This window comes from Micropterus dolomieu, linkage group LG15, assembly GCF_021292245.1.
Source record: "Micropterus dolomieu isolate WLL.071019.BEF.003 ecotype Adirondacks linkage group LG15, ASM2129224v1, whole genome shotgun sequence".
Lineage (NCBI taxonomy): Eukaryota > Metazoa > Chordata > Actinopteri > Centrarchiformes > Centrarchidae > Micropterus > Micropterus dolomieu.
The window spans coordinates 10,177,057-10,192,471 of NC_060164.1; the positions used below are offsets into that span (position 1 = coordinate 10,177,057).

The 15,415-nt window shown below is 40.3% G+C and overlaps 1 protein-coding gene across 1 annotated transcript; it reads left to right on the forward strand.

Moving 5' to 3' along the window:
* Nucleotides 1–398: 398 nt before the first annotated feature.
* mertka (c-mer proto-oncogene tyrosine kinase a) lies at nucleotides 399–15,382 on the forward strand. Its single transcript, XM_046070455.1, has 19 exons — nucleotides 399–644; nucleotides 1,687–2,002; nucleotides 2,084–2,184; nucleotides 2,274–2,444; nucleotides 6,449–6,535; nucleotides 6,641–6,756; nucleotides 6,837–7,026; nucleotides 7,756–7,904; nucleotides 10,059–10,194; nucleotides 11,183–11,324; nucleotides 11,938–12,026; nucleotides 12,141–12,236; nucleotides 12,374–12,454; nucleotides 12,541–12,633; nucleotides 12,751–12,869; nucleotides 12,985–13,094; nucleotides 13,207–13,366; nucleotides 14,059–14,195; nucleotides 14,583–15,382. The coding sequence occupies exons 1-19, from the start codon at nucleotides 557–559 to the stop codon at nucleotides 15,034–15,036; spliced, it is 2,835 nt and encodes a 944-aa protein (XP_045926411.1). The 5' UTR covers nucleotides 399–556; the 3' UTR covers nucleotides 15,037–15,382.
* Nucleotides 15,383–15,415: the final 33 nt, after the last annotated feature.

Here is a 15,415-nt window from a genome sequence, read left to right on the forward strand (position 1 = left end):
TTTGTTTAGAATCTAAGGTTTTTTGACATTGTGTTAGCCAAATTATAAATTAAAGGGATCACTTAGGCCTACAGTGTTAGTATATATATTGATAGGCTACTTATTATATCACAGTAATAATAACAAGGTAATGCCTGTGTTGTAATCTTTTTCTGTCTCAAAAAAGGACAATAAGAAAAATATTTAAAAGTAAAAAATAATGTAAACTTTAATCAAATTCCAAGAGTTTTGCTGACTGCCTGCAGCTCCGTTTATCTGTTGTTCTTCTGCTGAATTTTTGGTTCCAGTTGGATTTTTCGGTGCATTTTGTCACTCGTCCCGCCTTCATGGGATCCCTCCTGTGACGTCGGGAAAAGTAAACTTTTTTTTCACCCTCCAGCTGAATCTGCTCTTGGGTCAACAAGTCTCCACTCAAGCAGCGTTGAAGCCACTCTAGCGGGTGATGTTGCTTATTGTCGGGAGGTCCGGGCCCGCGCAGTCCGCTTAGAATAAAAACGGACGTTTTCAGACTGCTGCGAGACAGAAAGCAGCAGCAGTGAAGAGCTCAGATTTTGTCATGGCAAAGAAGTCAACTCCAGGCTGGTTTGGAGTTATTCTCTCTACAGCAGCGACCATAGCATTTATTGCGGCAAGTCTGGTCAGCGGTGAGTTGTTTATTTTCATGGAGGATGACTAACTCACTGTCCTTCAAAGTGGGATCTCAGACTTAACTAAATCAAATGCAGCGGTTTCCAGGGAGCAGTTCTTCTCTGCATGATAGATTGCAGCTGGACGAGATTTAAATAGGCCTACTATAAGTAGGCCTGCGCATTTAAATAGCTAACACATTACAAAACGGCACACAAAATTGTGAGTAGTTATGGAACGAGGGGGGAACGACACAGGAGCGACCTGATAATTAATAAACTGTTGATAAGTAGTTCCTGAATACCTCAGAGTGAAACACTGTAGTCTATAGATGGTAATGGACTAGAGGACAGACTGAGAGATAGGCCTACTTATATTAATCAGTCATTAATGATTAGTTCATAATCTGTGAATAGACACGCTGACCACTGTCTGAGATATTCAGGAACTACTTATTAACAAGTATTTAATCATCAGGTCGTTCCTTAGAAGCTACTCACAATTATGAGTACAGTATTGTAAAGTGTTACCACATTGCAAAGTTCTTAATATATCTAAAAATAAGTGAAAATAATGATTTGACGTTTTTGAATTGAATTGATTTGTAAATTATTTGAAAAATGTTCAGTGGATTCGTTGGTTAATGTTTCAAATGCCAGAACTTTTTTCTGTTTCATGTCATTTTGATTAGAACATTATTGAGTTTAGAGCTGTTGGTTGGGTGTTGAATAAGTGTGATGGGCATTTTTCACTAGTTTCTGACATTTTATAATGATTATCGATTGTGAAACTAAATGTCACACACCCATGCTCTTTGAATGCTTCTTTATGGTGGTTTTGTGAACATTGTGGATGTAAACACATGCCTAGTTCTGTCACTTTGGGTGTCAAATCTTTTATAAATGATCTAAAAGACTCTTGCAGGAATATTTGCTTTAAAGCTCAACATGATTAAACATGTTCTTTTGTGTGAAGCTCAAACCATATATTTCATTTAGGATGCTGCTGATGTTACACACAGTCAGTATGACGGAACCTAACATCTCCCTCTGTAAACAGCTCAGCACTCTAGGAAATTGTTGCACCGTCCTACCAGGACCTCTGAGCCCCATCTGATAGCGGGTCGCGTTTCAAGGGTTTATCTAAGCCCGGATCAGCTCAAACAGCTGAACTTTAAGCCCACCGTAGGAACCATCCTGCTCTCAGAGGGCCATGAGGCTAAATTCAACTGCTCCATCAACATTCCCGATGCCAGGCTGGAGCCCACCATTATCTGGGTGAGGAACGGCCAGGAACTGGCAGGAAACTTGCAGGTTGTGATCAATGAGCTCCAGACCATCACGGACGGGATCATAACTCTCCTCTCCACTGTCAGGTATGTAACGTATGGAGGTGAAAAGCTGTGTGACAGGCAGATTACACAGTCTGACATGTGTCCTCATGTACTGTGTTACAGCATTAACCATGTGCAGCGAGCAGACGCTGGGGAATATCGCTGCAGACTGAGCATCGGCCTCAAAACGGTTGAGTCTCAGCCAATCATCATAGAGGTGGAAGGTGAGTTTCAACCTGATGCCACAACTGGGTACTTCTTGGGGCGTCTGCATTTTTCGTGACACTTTCACACATCTTGGTCTGGTCTGTAGGCCTACCGACATTTATCCATCAACCAGAGGACAGGAACATAACAAGAAACACACCTTTCACGCTGTCTTGTGAGGCGGTAGGACCTCCGGATCCTGTTGAAATCCAGTGGCTCCGCGATGGAGTACCTGACAGTGACCGTCATAACTCTCCCAGCAGCTACTCTGTGTCAGGTGAGACACCAACCACACAGTTCAGTTTTCTTTATCTCTCTTACACAGAATATGGGTTTCACAACGTGATCTACTTAAACACGCTATGTTCCTTCTCTGCTGTTCCTGTTGAGGAGGTGAAAGAGAAGTGTAACATCTTGCAGTTCTCATTACACATAGTTCAATGAATGCTGAGAATATGACTCAGCATAAGTCTGAATGTCATCTCAAATCAGGCAGAAAGAAGCTGAAGACGTGCTTTGTGGTGTATCACGCTAGCAAGATAGTGTCATTCATGAACACACAGACTTTGTTCCTTTTTAGTTCCCTTAAATGTGTTAGAGGACTTGAAGAAGTAATTTCCTCTGTTAGAAAGACTTTCCTTGATGAATTTAAAAGTAGGCCGCTCCTTAAAAGTCTGTTTCATCTGTGTCAACTCTGCTTTTTAATCAAGCTCTATTTGTGGGTTTGTCTATGTGTTTTCCCGAATTAACAAAGTAAAGAGATCTTCTTTTTTTTTAATAGAAGAACTTCTGGCTTGTATAAAAATTGTAAAAGTAGTACACTAGTAGTAACACACAAGCTACAGCTCATTAAACTTATGAATTTGTTTCACTTTGGTTAACGTCCTCCTGTAATGGAATGTGGAAACATTCGTCAGCAGAGTTAAAGGGACATTTGGCTCTCTGATGATGGTGACAAAGTGTGGAGCGGATCTTACACAGCTAGCATCACTTTGTTGGTGGTTTCTATTCTGCCTCGTCTCTGCTGCCTCAGCATCTGTAGTCTGCTTACTGCAATGAGATTTATCCCCACCATCAGTGTCACAGGGGCCACTGGGGCCTCCTGTTGCACTGCTTAATGGTTTACAGCGGTCATTCACGCATGGTCTTTGTGTAACACCGCTCTGCTAGCTGTACACTAAAGACAATGCGACACGTGGGAATAGAAACAGTAGATTCTGATTGACATTTTGGGAAATGCACTTATACAATTTCTTTGTCAAGAGTTAGATGAGAAGATTGGTCCCATGTCTGTATGTCAAGTATGTCTGTATGAGCCAGCAGTTAACCTAGCATAAACATTGGAGACTGGGGAAACAGATAGCCTGCTGTCCAAAAGTAACAAAATTTGGGTCATTTGTCAGGTCCAACCAAGCCAGGAAAACCCAAGGAAGGTACTGGTCATGGTCATGAAGTAGTCTGTCACGTAACCACCCGTGAAATGCATTGGATTATGCAAATAACATGTTAGTGAGCTTTAAAGTTGCTGGTAAGTGGATTTTGTTACCTTTGAACACAGCTAGCCATTTCCTCTTGTTTCCAGGCTTTATGCTGAGCTGTTAGTTGATACCTTATGTCTAACAGAAGGATAAGAGAGTGGTAACATTCCCCTTTGGCAAGAAAGCAAATAAGTGTGTTTACCAATATTTCAAAGAGTCGCATTAGGGCTGCAACTAACAGTTATTTTCATGGTGAAAAAATGCCCATTACAATTTCTCAAAGCCCACGGTTTAAAATTCAAATTTCTTGCTTTGCCCAACCATCGGTCCAAAACCCAAATGTATTTAAGTTTAATAACACAGAAGAATAGAAAAACAAATATTCAAATTTCAGAAGCTGAAACCAGTGAATCTTTGTCATTTTTGAAAAAAAAAATTCTTAATTGATTATCAAAATTGTTGCAGATTAATTAACAACCGGGTAATTTTCAATCGAGTAATCGATTAATCAAGTAACCATTTCAACACAACATCAAAGTAAATGTGTTTATTTTTCAGTAAGAAGAGTGGAATTTCCGTGTTGTACTACTACTACTAAGATTAACATGGACTTTTTTAAACATTATGTAGCATTAAATTTAGAAAAACTAGACCAATTGCTGCCAAAATGTCTTTTCAACGTGGACTCTCCCTTTATGGCCTCAGCTGCCTACTTGAAAGCAAACATTTGTTATTAGAAGCATAACCTTTCTGCTCTGTGTGCTCTAACCCCTCATTTTCAGCTCGCCACAGGCTAAGCACTCATGCTGTAGCCAATGAGTGGTGAAACAGCCCGAAGCTGAGGGGTTAAAGGTTCCGAGCTGTGCTTTGGTCCAGCATGTGCAAGGGCCTGGGCCGAAAGGGGATGGGGGGCTGCACAGAAAGTCTGTTCGGGGGTTGGCTCCGAAGACAAAGACCTCATTCACAGGACGGCCCACTTCCCTGCAGGGAGGGGCTGGACACAGAGGCTGGCAGGGTGCAGGCTGCTGGCTACTAGAGCTCTGTGCATGACCAAATATTGGCACAACAAAACAGTGTAAATCCACTCTTCTGCATACTAACCTCATGTATTCGATGATTCTAGGGCCCCTTTTTCCACTAAAGCTTGGATCGCATGATATTATTAGTGCTGGGTTGTGAATGATTGTTGGCTTTATTTTAGGAAAATCATTAGCGTGCACAGTCGTATTACTTGAAATCAGGGCTTCAGGGCTTCCTGTCTCAGGAGATCCATTTACAGTGGGACACAGGTTTGGTACATCAGCAGAAATCTGTCTTTTAATGAGGATTTAGGCTTTAGGGTTGAGACACAGAAAATCTCTGACCTTTAATCAATACTCTACTGTAAATGTGGGCTGAGGATCCATTAATGAAACCACACCTGCAGCATAATCTACTTCTCTGTTGTTGTATATTAGCACAGTATTTTGGAAACACTTTACCAAAATACTGCTAATTACATGCAAACACATGCTCCCATGTTGCCCTGTCACACAAGCGCTGTTAGAAGTAGCCTTGTTAGCCATACGTTAAGGTGGTTATGAGAGAAAGTCATATGTAGGGACAGCAGAGAAGTGGATAATGCTGCTGGTAAACATGTCACCACTGGAATCTGTAGTGCCTTGCATCATTTTAACATGGTCATAGCCAAAAAAGCAAACAACAAACTATTTATACAGCAATGTTTCAAGCTACCAGTGATGTGACTTTTTCTAGCGTGACTTTTTGTTCTTATGGTCGCCTTTTCACTTGGGTAAAATTATATAAGAATGACCGGTTGGGACGACAGTCAAACCTCCTCAGCCTCCACTAGACTCCAACCTTCTGTTTGCCATGCAATTTGAATTTAGGTATGTGGTAATTACATTTGCACAGCTTGGCTGGAAAGGTGTTGTAATTGCACATTTCCTCTTAGAACTTCAACATGAGTACTGTGCAATTTTGATCCTTCTGATCCAAAGTTTATTTTAGATTTTCTTCCCCATTTGAATTTAGCTCATATAATTGATTCACTCTGACCTATTTTAAGTAAGGCCATATGTTTGTGCAAACAAACTTACTGTAGCTACTGTTTGTGTGAAAAGTGAAGCACTCTTTACCCTGGTGCTCCTGAGCACAGGGAGGAAAACTTGTGAGCTTGTGATATTCTGCAGAATGTAAACAACACATCCAAAGTTTGGTTCCAGTCATCTCTCGCAGGCTGCTCTATGATTAGCTTTGTGGAAAGCTTTCCGAGATAGAGACACTGGAAAACAGAGCACAAAAGGGACATTATTAGCAGCTGTCCCAGTCCTATTCTAACTGGGCAGACCTGTGCCTGTTGAAAGACAGGAATTGTGTGTCCAGGAAAAGGGAAGCAGTAAAAGGATTGTTATCACAGTACATCACACTGGAGAGGCTTACTGTATGACACAGAGCTGTGTGAACTTTTGAGGCATAATAAAGGCATGGGCCTTCCCCAAATGTGTTTACACTCTCACTTCTCCATTGAGGCTTAAACTGCACTTTTCACCCAGATTTGCCTTTGACACAGAGCTAAATTTATTTATTTTTTAGTTAGTTTGTCCAAACCTAGAACCTGACAAGAATGTACCTGGCTGGCCTGTTCTTTGGGTTATTTCCCCCCAGTACTGAAGCAAAATAACACCTGCGTTGAGGTCGATTTATCAAAATATTCAGCTCTTTCTTGACCTTCAGGATTGGTTGTTTTGAATTTATAAAGCATTGAACTGCTACATTGTCCTCTCCTATGTGTCAATTGCAGGTGTGGACAAGTTCACTCAGTTCAGCTGTGAAGCACACAATGCGAAGGGTGTCACCACCTCCAGAGAAGCACATATTAACATTAAAGGTAAATCTTTTGGTGGCTGTTAGACATAGCAAGAGATTTTTATGCTCTGCAAGTTGACAATGTCCGTGTTAGGGAGTTAATAAAGGTTTTTTTGTTGTTTTGTAGTGCTTCCCAGCCCTGTGTCAGATGTTGCTGTGGTAGAGAGGCAGTCCAATAAGTTGACGTTGAGCTGGAGCCCTGGACATGATGGTTTCTCTCCACTAACTAAATGCCACATCAGGGTAAGCCTCACATCTGCACAAACAGAGTTGTCGCTTAATGTCCTCAGACAGATCCTCACATGTTCTCTTGTCTGTCCCAGGTTAAAGAGGTGAGTCGGAAGAAAGGGGAGGTGACGACCACCAGATTCGTCAACATCACAGTGCCGCCTTTCCATTGTGAAGTCCCTGGGCTGCAGGCTATGACGTGGTACAACATGAGCGTTTCCTGCAGCAATGAGGTGGGAGCCTCTCCTGTCACCATGTGGATCCAAAGCAACACCACAGAGGGAGGTGTGTGAGTACTTAAGGATGAATTCTGCAGGTTGAATTTTGCTGGCAGTTGGAAATAAACCAACAGATTTGGGGTGCAGTTGCAACAGATAAGGTGAAATGATCCAAAATCAAATGAAATCAATCCAAAGCACATACTCATGTTTCTGGCTGTTTGAATTCAGAAGGCTGAGATTGTATTTGACTTAAGAACCACCTGTGTATTTAGAAGAACCTCTGTGTTATGCTCCTGCCTCCTTCTCACACTAGCAGGTTTCAGGAACGTAGCACTATGTAATTAGCCTACTAGTTTCCCATCCAAAATGCGCGTAATTTAAGCCTCCTCGCAGCAGAAGCATGTAATGCACAACTGCACTACATGCAACTACCCACTTAGTCCCCAGGTCCCCTTCAGAAAAATGTCTTTATCCACTAAATCTCTGTTGCTTTCCTGAAGGGTCGCATAGGAAATAGGAGTGGCCTCACTGAGAAAATACAGAGTTCTTACTGGGTGGAGCTGCTTTCAATTTCCTTCCTAAAGCCACCACGGGGGATATTTTAGTTTGAAGATTTGGTAGTCCGTGATGACATACCAAACTGTAATCAAAGATTTCAGTGGAAGGACAGCCTTACTTTCTCTTTTAAATTCTTGTTTTACAGTTTGGCATTTTATATAAAGTCTCTTGATTTTGTTACCACTCTCAATGATTTCTTAATCCCTCTGTTTCCCATTTCTTCTCACACTCACAGTGCCATCCTTTTATCCCCGTAATGTCACCGTACATATGTACAATGAGTCGTCGCTGGTGATCAGCTGGAAACCTCCCCCAGAAGACAAGATAAATGGCATCCTGCGTGGTTATGATGTTATTGTCAGATCTGACACAGAAGTGTACAAGGTGAATAATGTTTTACTGATTTTTTTCTCGTTTATGTTGTGGTAGCATGATATGAAATTTGCAAAAGGGGAAATAAAATAAATACATATAAACAGATTTAAAGTTGGAATCACCGATTTCAACCCCAGGTCATTTCCTGTGACTGCTTTACAATAAAAGCCAGGTTTTTATTAATCAACAGCTGTAGGAAATGTTCATCCCTAGTAATTCAATCCAGCCCCAATATGGTGTAAAGATAGTAAACAGCAAACAGTACAGTATATGCATTGTTTCTTGTGCGTGGAAAGGCAATCTGAATCCAGTACCAGAATGACAACCAAGAAAACTATACAGAAAGGAAGCTGAAACTGTTGGAAAGCTAGTAGCAACACGAACTACTAACATGTGCTCACGTACTGGAGACATTTATTATGGTATTGCAATAGGTTGTAGGCAACCACTTTCATATTTCCTAAAATGTTTTTTTACAGATCTATATGAACATACATACAGTAGATGTACACACAAACACACATACATATGTAGGTATGTACAAATAGTACCAATAGAAAACTGAAACATGACTTATATTTAGATATACTGATTATGTGTATGTACTTAAACTACATCTGACACTGCATCTAACAGCGTATGTATGTCTTCTACAGATATAAAAGTGTGCGTGTGCCTACACTTCCATACATACGGTGCATATTCTACCCTATACCGTTGTATATTAAGTAATATGAATAATAATTATGCTATAATTCATACTCATATTTGTGTTGTTATCTGAGAGCTGATATTTTTGAAAATTTGCGATAACGATGACTCATGTATGACAAATATGAAAAGAATGAGTCTCTCATTTTGGGAATATGTGATCCTCCCTTTGTCCTGCCCACTAAACCAGAGGTCAGCTTCCCAGTTATCTATGAACAATAGTTTTTTTCCACTCCTCTGAAGAATCAACAAGGCAGGGAAAGTAAATTTTTAGATACACTCTTAAGAGATAGCACAGTTTATTTTAATAACAACCTCTTTTTGTATACACCAAAGGTCCGGCGCCTTATTCCACGATGCTGTTTGTGTATCAACGTGCTTCTGTTGCTGCATTAGTGCTCTCCTGTACAATAGTGTGTTTCCTGTCCTTCCTGTCAGTGTCATAGTTAAAGGAAGTTGATGGTGTGAAGTTGGTAGTGTTCAGTATTTGGCCGTGAGTCATCACAGACTGAATGGAATTGGAATATAACGGGATGTGTACGAAATGCACAAATATCCTAATGCGTTGTCCAGTCAGTTGCTGATGTCATTACACACAAAGACAACTGGTTTAATCCTCAGACTCACCTGATGTATAGTAAAATAAATAATTAAAACTCTAAACCAACTACCGTAAAAATTACAGGAGTCATTTGTTACTACTACTTGCTCACAATTTTGTGTGTTTCATGGTAGAAGCCATGGGGACGTCATCTTATATAGAATCTGAGGTTGATTCCCATATTTGTTGTTGATTTTCTGTTAAACCACAAGTTGCCACAGACATAATATACCATTAATCATGGGTTTAGTGTTCCCAGTTTGACTGTCAGCACATTGGCAAAGCAGAGGAACCCCAGATGGTACGGCGGAGTGTTTTGAAATCTGGTCTGTCACATGTTCCCTCACAGTGCAGCACATGAGCTTATAAGAAAAGTTAGTCTCCTTCCCTTTTTCGAGTTTCATTGTATACAATATCACCAGCCTACAGTTCCCTGGGGGTTCTGAAAAAAAGGTCTCATATTGGCTGCGTGAAAACAGCCTTAGGGGACTTTTTAAATGGCATTTCTTGTTTGTTGAGGTGCACTAAGTGGAAAGCAGAAAAACTACATAGTAGACATAGTGAGAGAAAGGACATGACATGCAGAAAGTTGTTTAACTGGATATAATGTTGCACAAATGTACAAGCTGTTCCTTTGCGTGCAGTTCTACCAGAATATCCCCAACATATTATCTCTTTTCATGGACTTCTCCTTCAGTTTAATGACTTGCTGTGCCACTAAAAATGTATGTTCTTCTAAAAGGTGAATCTTTCTCTCCACAAAGAAAATGATTAACCTTAAAATATGCTTTCGAGTGGAATTACTATACTAGACAAAATCCACATTTAAATGTTTTCTGTTGTTATTTCAGATCCACAGTGACACTGTCATGACCTTTGTAGCTGTGAAGGAATTTAACACATCCTACAGTGTGGAGGTGGCTGCATGCACGCAGGCAGGGAGCGGCATGGTCAGCCCGCGAGTCTGGCTGTTTGTGCCAGGGAACAGTAAGCTGCTCTATTGATTTATCTCCTCATCTGGAAACATTTAACTTCATAATCTGGCCAACAAAGTTCAGCTGATGTATTGTGTCATACTAGAATAACATAACTGCCCAATGCATTATAGTATTAGTAGGCTCTATAGATGGCAATGTTGATTTGTCGATCAACTTCTTTGGTCCAGATTGAAATCTATAAATATATAGCAACCATGGAATGGATTGCCATGACATTTGGTACACACGTTCATGCTCGCCACAGAATAATTTGTAATAAATTTGATTCCATGACCTTTCATCTAGTGCCATCATGTCAAAATTTCAACTGTCCAAATACCAGCAAAACTAATGCCATTCCCATTAACCTCGGCTGTAGTTTGTGTTTAGTGCTAATTAGCTGAAACTAAGATGGTGAACATGGCAAACGTCAACATTCTAGTGTTGTCATTGTGGGCATGTTAACAAGCGGATGTTAGCGTGTAGCTCAAAGCAACACTGTGCCTGACTACAGGCACCAGGGGGGCGATCACAGCGTGGCTGTAAAGTCTTGCTTAAGTTGAGTCTAGTTTAAGATAGAATGGCCACAATTTAATAAAGCAGGATTATCTTGGACTTTTTCAAAACAGACTGACAGTTTGGAAACTAGTTAATTGTTTTCATAATGAGGGAAACTTAAATACATTGATTGACATGCAAAATGTAATATCCTGCTTTACTAAATTGATTAATAATATAATAGTAGTAATAATAAAATAACAGTTATGGAATAAAATTCTGAAGTTTACTGACAGTTTGGACAGACACATTGGGGATTTGTTACATGTCCTTATTGATTCACATTGAAACAGCTTATCTATGGACATGCAAATACACTGAACTTCATCAACATTGGCCTTGGTAATATAACTCAGACAACTAATCTTGAATATTGGATTCTGGATATCCCATTTGCTGAATGTTGTTTTCTAAACTTTCATTTCTTCTCCCTATCTCAGAATCAGTCGTTTCCCCGTCGTCCAGCCCTGACACCGGGGTTCCAGACTCTGTCCATGCCGTGCTGGGCGTGGTGTTTGGCCTCTGTCTTCTGTTGCTTATCCTCTGGGGGGCTATCTGTGTACGCAACAGGACTTGGCTTGGGTATGCTGACAATCTAACCCCTTCTGTGTAAACACAGTGTTGATTTAATTACCAAACTTGCTCCAAGTATGATTGTCTTATCTTTGAAGTTGTACTGTATTTGTGACCGATATCTCTGCATGGTTTGTCTTTACTTTGATTTAAAATATTTGATGGTGTAGTTCATTTTGTATTGGCGCCTGGGGTTGTTGGGTAATCAGTAGTATACTATAGAGGACTTGACAAACTGAACACTTCCGGACTCGGTTAATAAAAGATCTTTGCTTCCTCTTAATCACCTTTGTCTGCACCTGAGGTCAGTAATAACTGTGCAGCTGGTGAGATGGACAACAACCAGCTGTCCATTCTCTGGAATTCATTATTATGAAGTCTGTGACTCAGTCTTACCACTCAGGATATGGATAGGAATGTGTCACAGGCTGCTGCTCAGATAAGAAAACAGTATCTGGGGGGGGTGGGGGGGTGGGGGGGGGGTGACAACTCAGAGGGCTTCCTCACTGTATGCCCACCTCTTCAGTTAAATCTCAGCGTGTGTATGATAACCAGCTGTAATGGGGTGAGCAAGAGAATTAGCTCACTGTTCAGCATTCCCGGTTTTTTTCTCCCCCTGCAGGCGGGTGTTTGGAGGTGGAGAAAAGCTGCAGCCAACTGTACAGTACACACCCAAGAGATCCTACAATCGATCAGCCATAGGAGTCACACGTATGTTCTTGAATATTACTGTGGGAAATGAACATGTATGTAGTAGACATTTATGTTGTCCTGCTAAAGGCACATTTTTAAATACACAATAACTTGAGTGGTACCTGTCTGCAGTTGGGAACCTTGGTGTCAGTGATGAACTCCAGGCCAAACTTCAGGACATGATGGTCTTGAGGAGCTTGCTTTCCATAGGGAAGGTTCTTGGAGAGGGTGAGTGAACAGTTTCATTTTGGGAAATGTGCGAACATAGTAAACATTGATATCCACAGTTGTTACTAGGTTAATACAGATAATAACACTGGCTGTGCAGAGTATGACGTATGTATGATTTGGTTTAATTTCATCAGGTGAATTTGGCTCTGTGGTGGAGGGACATTTAAGACAACCAGATGGGACGTCAGAAAAAGTTGCTGTGAAGACAATGAAATGTGAGTTTTCTATTAATACAAGACATCTTTTGATCATGTATAAACTATAAAACAAGTAGAAATGGCAGAGAATTTTTCTTCAACAGTGGATAGCTTCTCTCAGAGGGAGATTGAAGAGTTCCTGAAAGAGGCGGCCTGCATGAAAGATTTCAACCATCCAAATGTCATCAGACTGCTCGGTAGGAGTAATGCATTACCTATTTAAAGTATTGAAAAATCCAACCACTCAGATCCTCTGTCCATTTTCATTTGCACATCCTTATATTATTTGGTGTGCATTGACTTGTCCCCTTTAGGTGTGTGCTTGGAAGTAAGCCCAGGAAATTTTGCCAAACCCATGGTCATCCTGCCATTCATGACATATGGAGATCTACACAGCTTCCTGCTGCGCTCACGCCTGGGAGAGAGTTCAGTGGTAAGACTTCAGCCAAACATTGAAATACATATATTAAAAGATAATGTATTATGATTAGATTAAACAATATTAAGTAAAAACTGTGATTATGTTGTGTGTTTGCTTTTTTACACAGTTCCTGCCTACTCAGACACTTCTGAAGTTCATGGTTGACATTGCTTTGGGTATGGAGTATCTCAGTGGTCGTAATTTTCTGCATCGCGACCTGGCGGCTCGTAATTGCATGTATGTGGCAAATACGAAGATTTTTACAGTCATTTGAAGATTAAAGGCGTTAAGGGTAATTTTGCTACTTTAGGAGGTTTATCTGACATTTTCTTTTCTTTTTTTCTTACAGGCTGCGTGATGACATGACAGTGTGTGTCGCAGACTTTGGGTTATCTAAGAAGATCTACAGTGGGGATTATTACAGGCAGGGCAGAATAGCCAAAATGCCTGTAAAATGGATTGCAATTGAAAGTCTGGCAGACAGAGTTTTTACTGTAAAGAGTGATGTGGTAAGTACTATCTCCTCCTGTCTTCTTTGCATGACAAATATGTGTCAGAGAAAAAGTACACTGCATCTCTTCCAGTAACTACAGCCACTGTTTTATACTGAGCTGTCACTAAAAGAAGAACTGACCCTCATCTACACTCTCTCTTTCGTTTACTACTGTCTGTTGTACTAAAAACCTTTAAAATCATTTGTCCAAAATCTACAGAGAGCAGTCAGCTGAACTGGGTAATTACTCAGCCTTCCTTTTAAGGGTGTCATAAAGTTCTTGTCTTTGTCATATCATCAGTGTGGTAATTGAGACTTTTCCCTTCTTTTTCAATGTTTCCCTGCTTTTGCAATTTTAGGTCTCTAAAAGATACATTGTAGGTTACAATCCAGTTTCCTGTTGAAAAACAAAAAGCATTTTTTGTGTTGTTGGCAAAAAGACAGATATGTTTAAACCCATACTGTCATGTAAAATGAAAACCAAAAATGAAATCTGAAAATGAAAAGAGAGGCGAAATACATTCACAACTCACACAATTTTGCAAATACAAATGTAGTCCTTTTGAAATAATTTTTATCCCTTTTACAGCACATTTTAAGGGTTAATCTAAAATAGTCATATTTAGATAGTAGTGCAGTGTGGTGTGCACTGCAAGTTCTTCACATGATGAAATTTCATCTGATGTTAATATTTTCTGTGTCATGCAGTGGGCATTTGGCATTACCATGTGGGAGATTGCTTCGCGAGGCGCGACGCCTTACCCTGGCATCCAGAACCATGAAATCTATGACTACCTTCTTGAAGGACACAGACTGAAGCAGCCAGCAGACTGTTTGGATGAGCTGTGAGTGTTGTCTCCGCTTGACACAAATGTGGAATTTGGGTTTGATTAAGTTTGGAGGTAACCGTATCAGAGTCAAGATAGACTTTAAATGGAGACTGTAAAATGGAAGCTGGTTTGTCTAAACTTTGCATGAATAGGTGTAGTTTTGAGGATAAAAATATCACTAGAATTTCATATATTAACAATTTTAAAGATATAATGCAAGCTTTTCACAGAAACTCTTTGTTACTTATATATCAGAGCTTCTGTTCCATTAAACAACCCCCCTGATATGTATGCACCTAGAAGGTCACCACTGCCTTCTGCCTACCAAAATGAATGTCTCCAGTTGTGTTAGCTGTATTCTCAAACAAATGTGAATTATTTCCTTTATTTACTTGCATCTAGGTATGAGATCATGTACAGCTGCTGGAGGGCTGATCCTCTGGACCGACCTTTCTTTCCCCAACTGCGAGAAATGTTGGAAAAGCTCACAGAAAAGCTTCCAGAGTCTTTTAGCAAGGATGATATAATCTATATTAACACCAGCTTTCCTGAGGATGACCCTGATGGAGAAACACTTTGTGCAGAACATCCTTTGTTCAACTCTTCACCTTCCTGCAGCCATCAGGCAGCAGAAAATTCAGTAGTTACTGCGGACATTCATGGGAGTCTGGAGGATGAGAAGGATGAGGACGACGATCGTTATGTGGTGGTGATGTCCTCTGATCCTTCCCTGAGATCTCCTGCAGTGGACACTCCTCTTTTGTCAAGTGATGCTTTAAGTCAAGCAAATGGAGACATGGTTACTGAAGTGGCAGCAATGGATCACAGCTCGAGTGACACTTCTTTCTTACTGTAAAGATTGGTACCCAGCAGATCAAAACTGTTACTGTAAAACCTCTGTTGTTTAGTACTAAACATTATGCCTCATTGCACTGGGAGCACCTTGATATTTTCTGATGTGGATTGTAGTATTGTTGTACAAGCAGTTTTGCTTTACATGGCCAGCCATCATGTCAGTTTTAGGAATGCAAACATTCAACATGTACATCATAAGCTTAAGATACACCGAACTGTGAAATTGTTTTTGTGGAAAAATTCACATTTGTTTCATTGAATTTTGTGATGTGTGTGTAAATACAGAAATGTACATTTATAAAGTAATCTTATAAAATACATAATAAAAAGATTTCTTCAAGACTTCATTTAAATGGGATACATTTTTGCTAAGATTCACA

Coding starts and splice junctions, on each gene's coding strand:
- mertka (XM_046070455.1), top strand. CDS start 557: ATGGCAAAGAAGTCAACTCCAGGCTGGTTTGGAGTTATTCTCTCTACA. Junction 2,003..2,083: donor ACTCTCCTCTCCACTGTCAG/GTATGTAACGTA, acceptor ACTGTGTTACAG/CATTAACCATGTGCAGCGAG. Junction 6,536..6,640: donor AGCACATATTAACATTAAAG/GTAAATCTTTTG, acceptor GTTGTTTTGTAG/TGCTTCCCAGCCCTGTGTCA.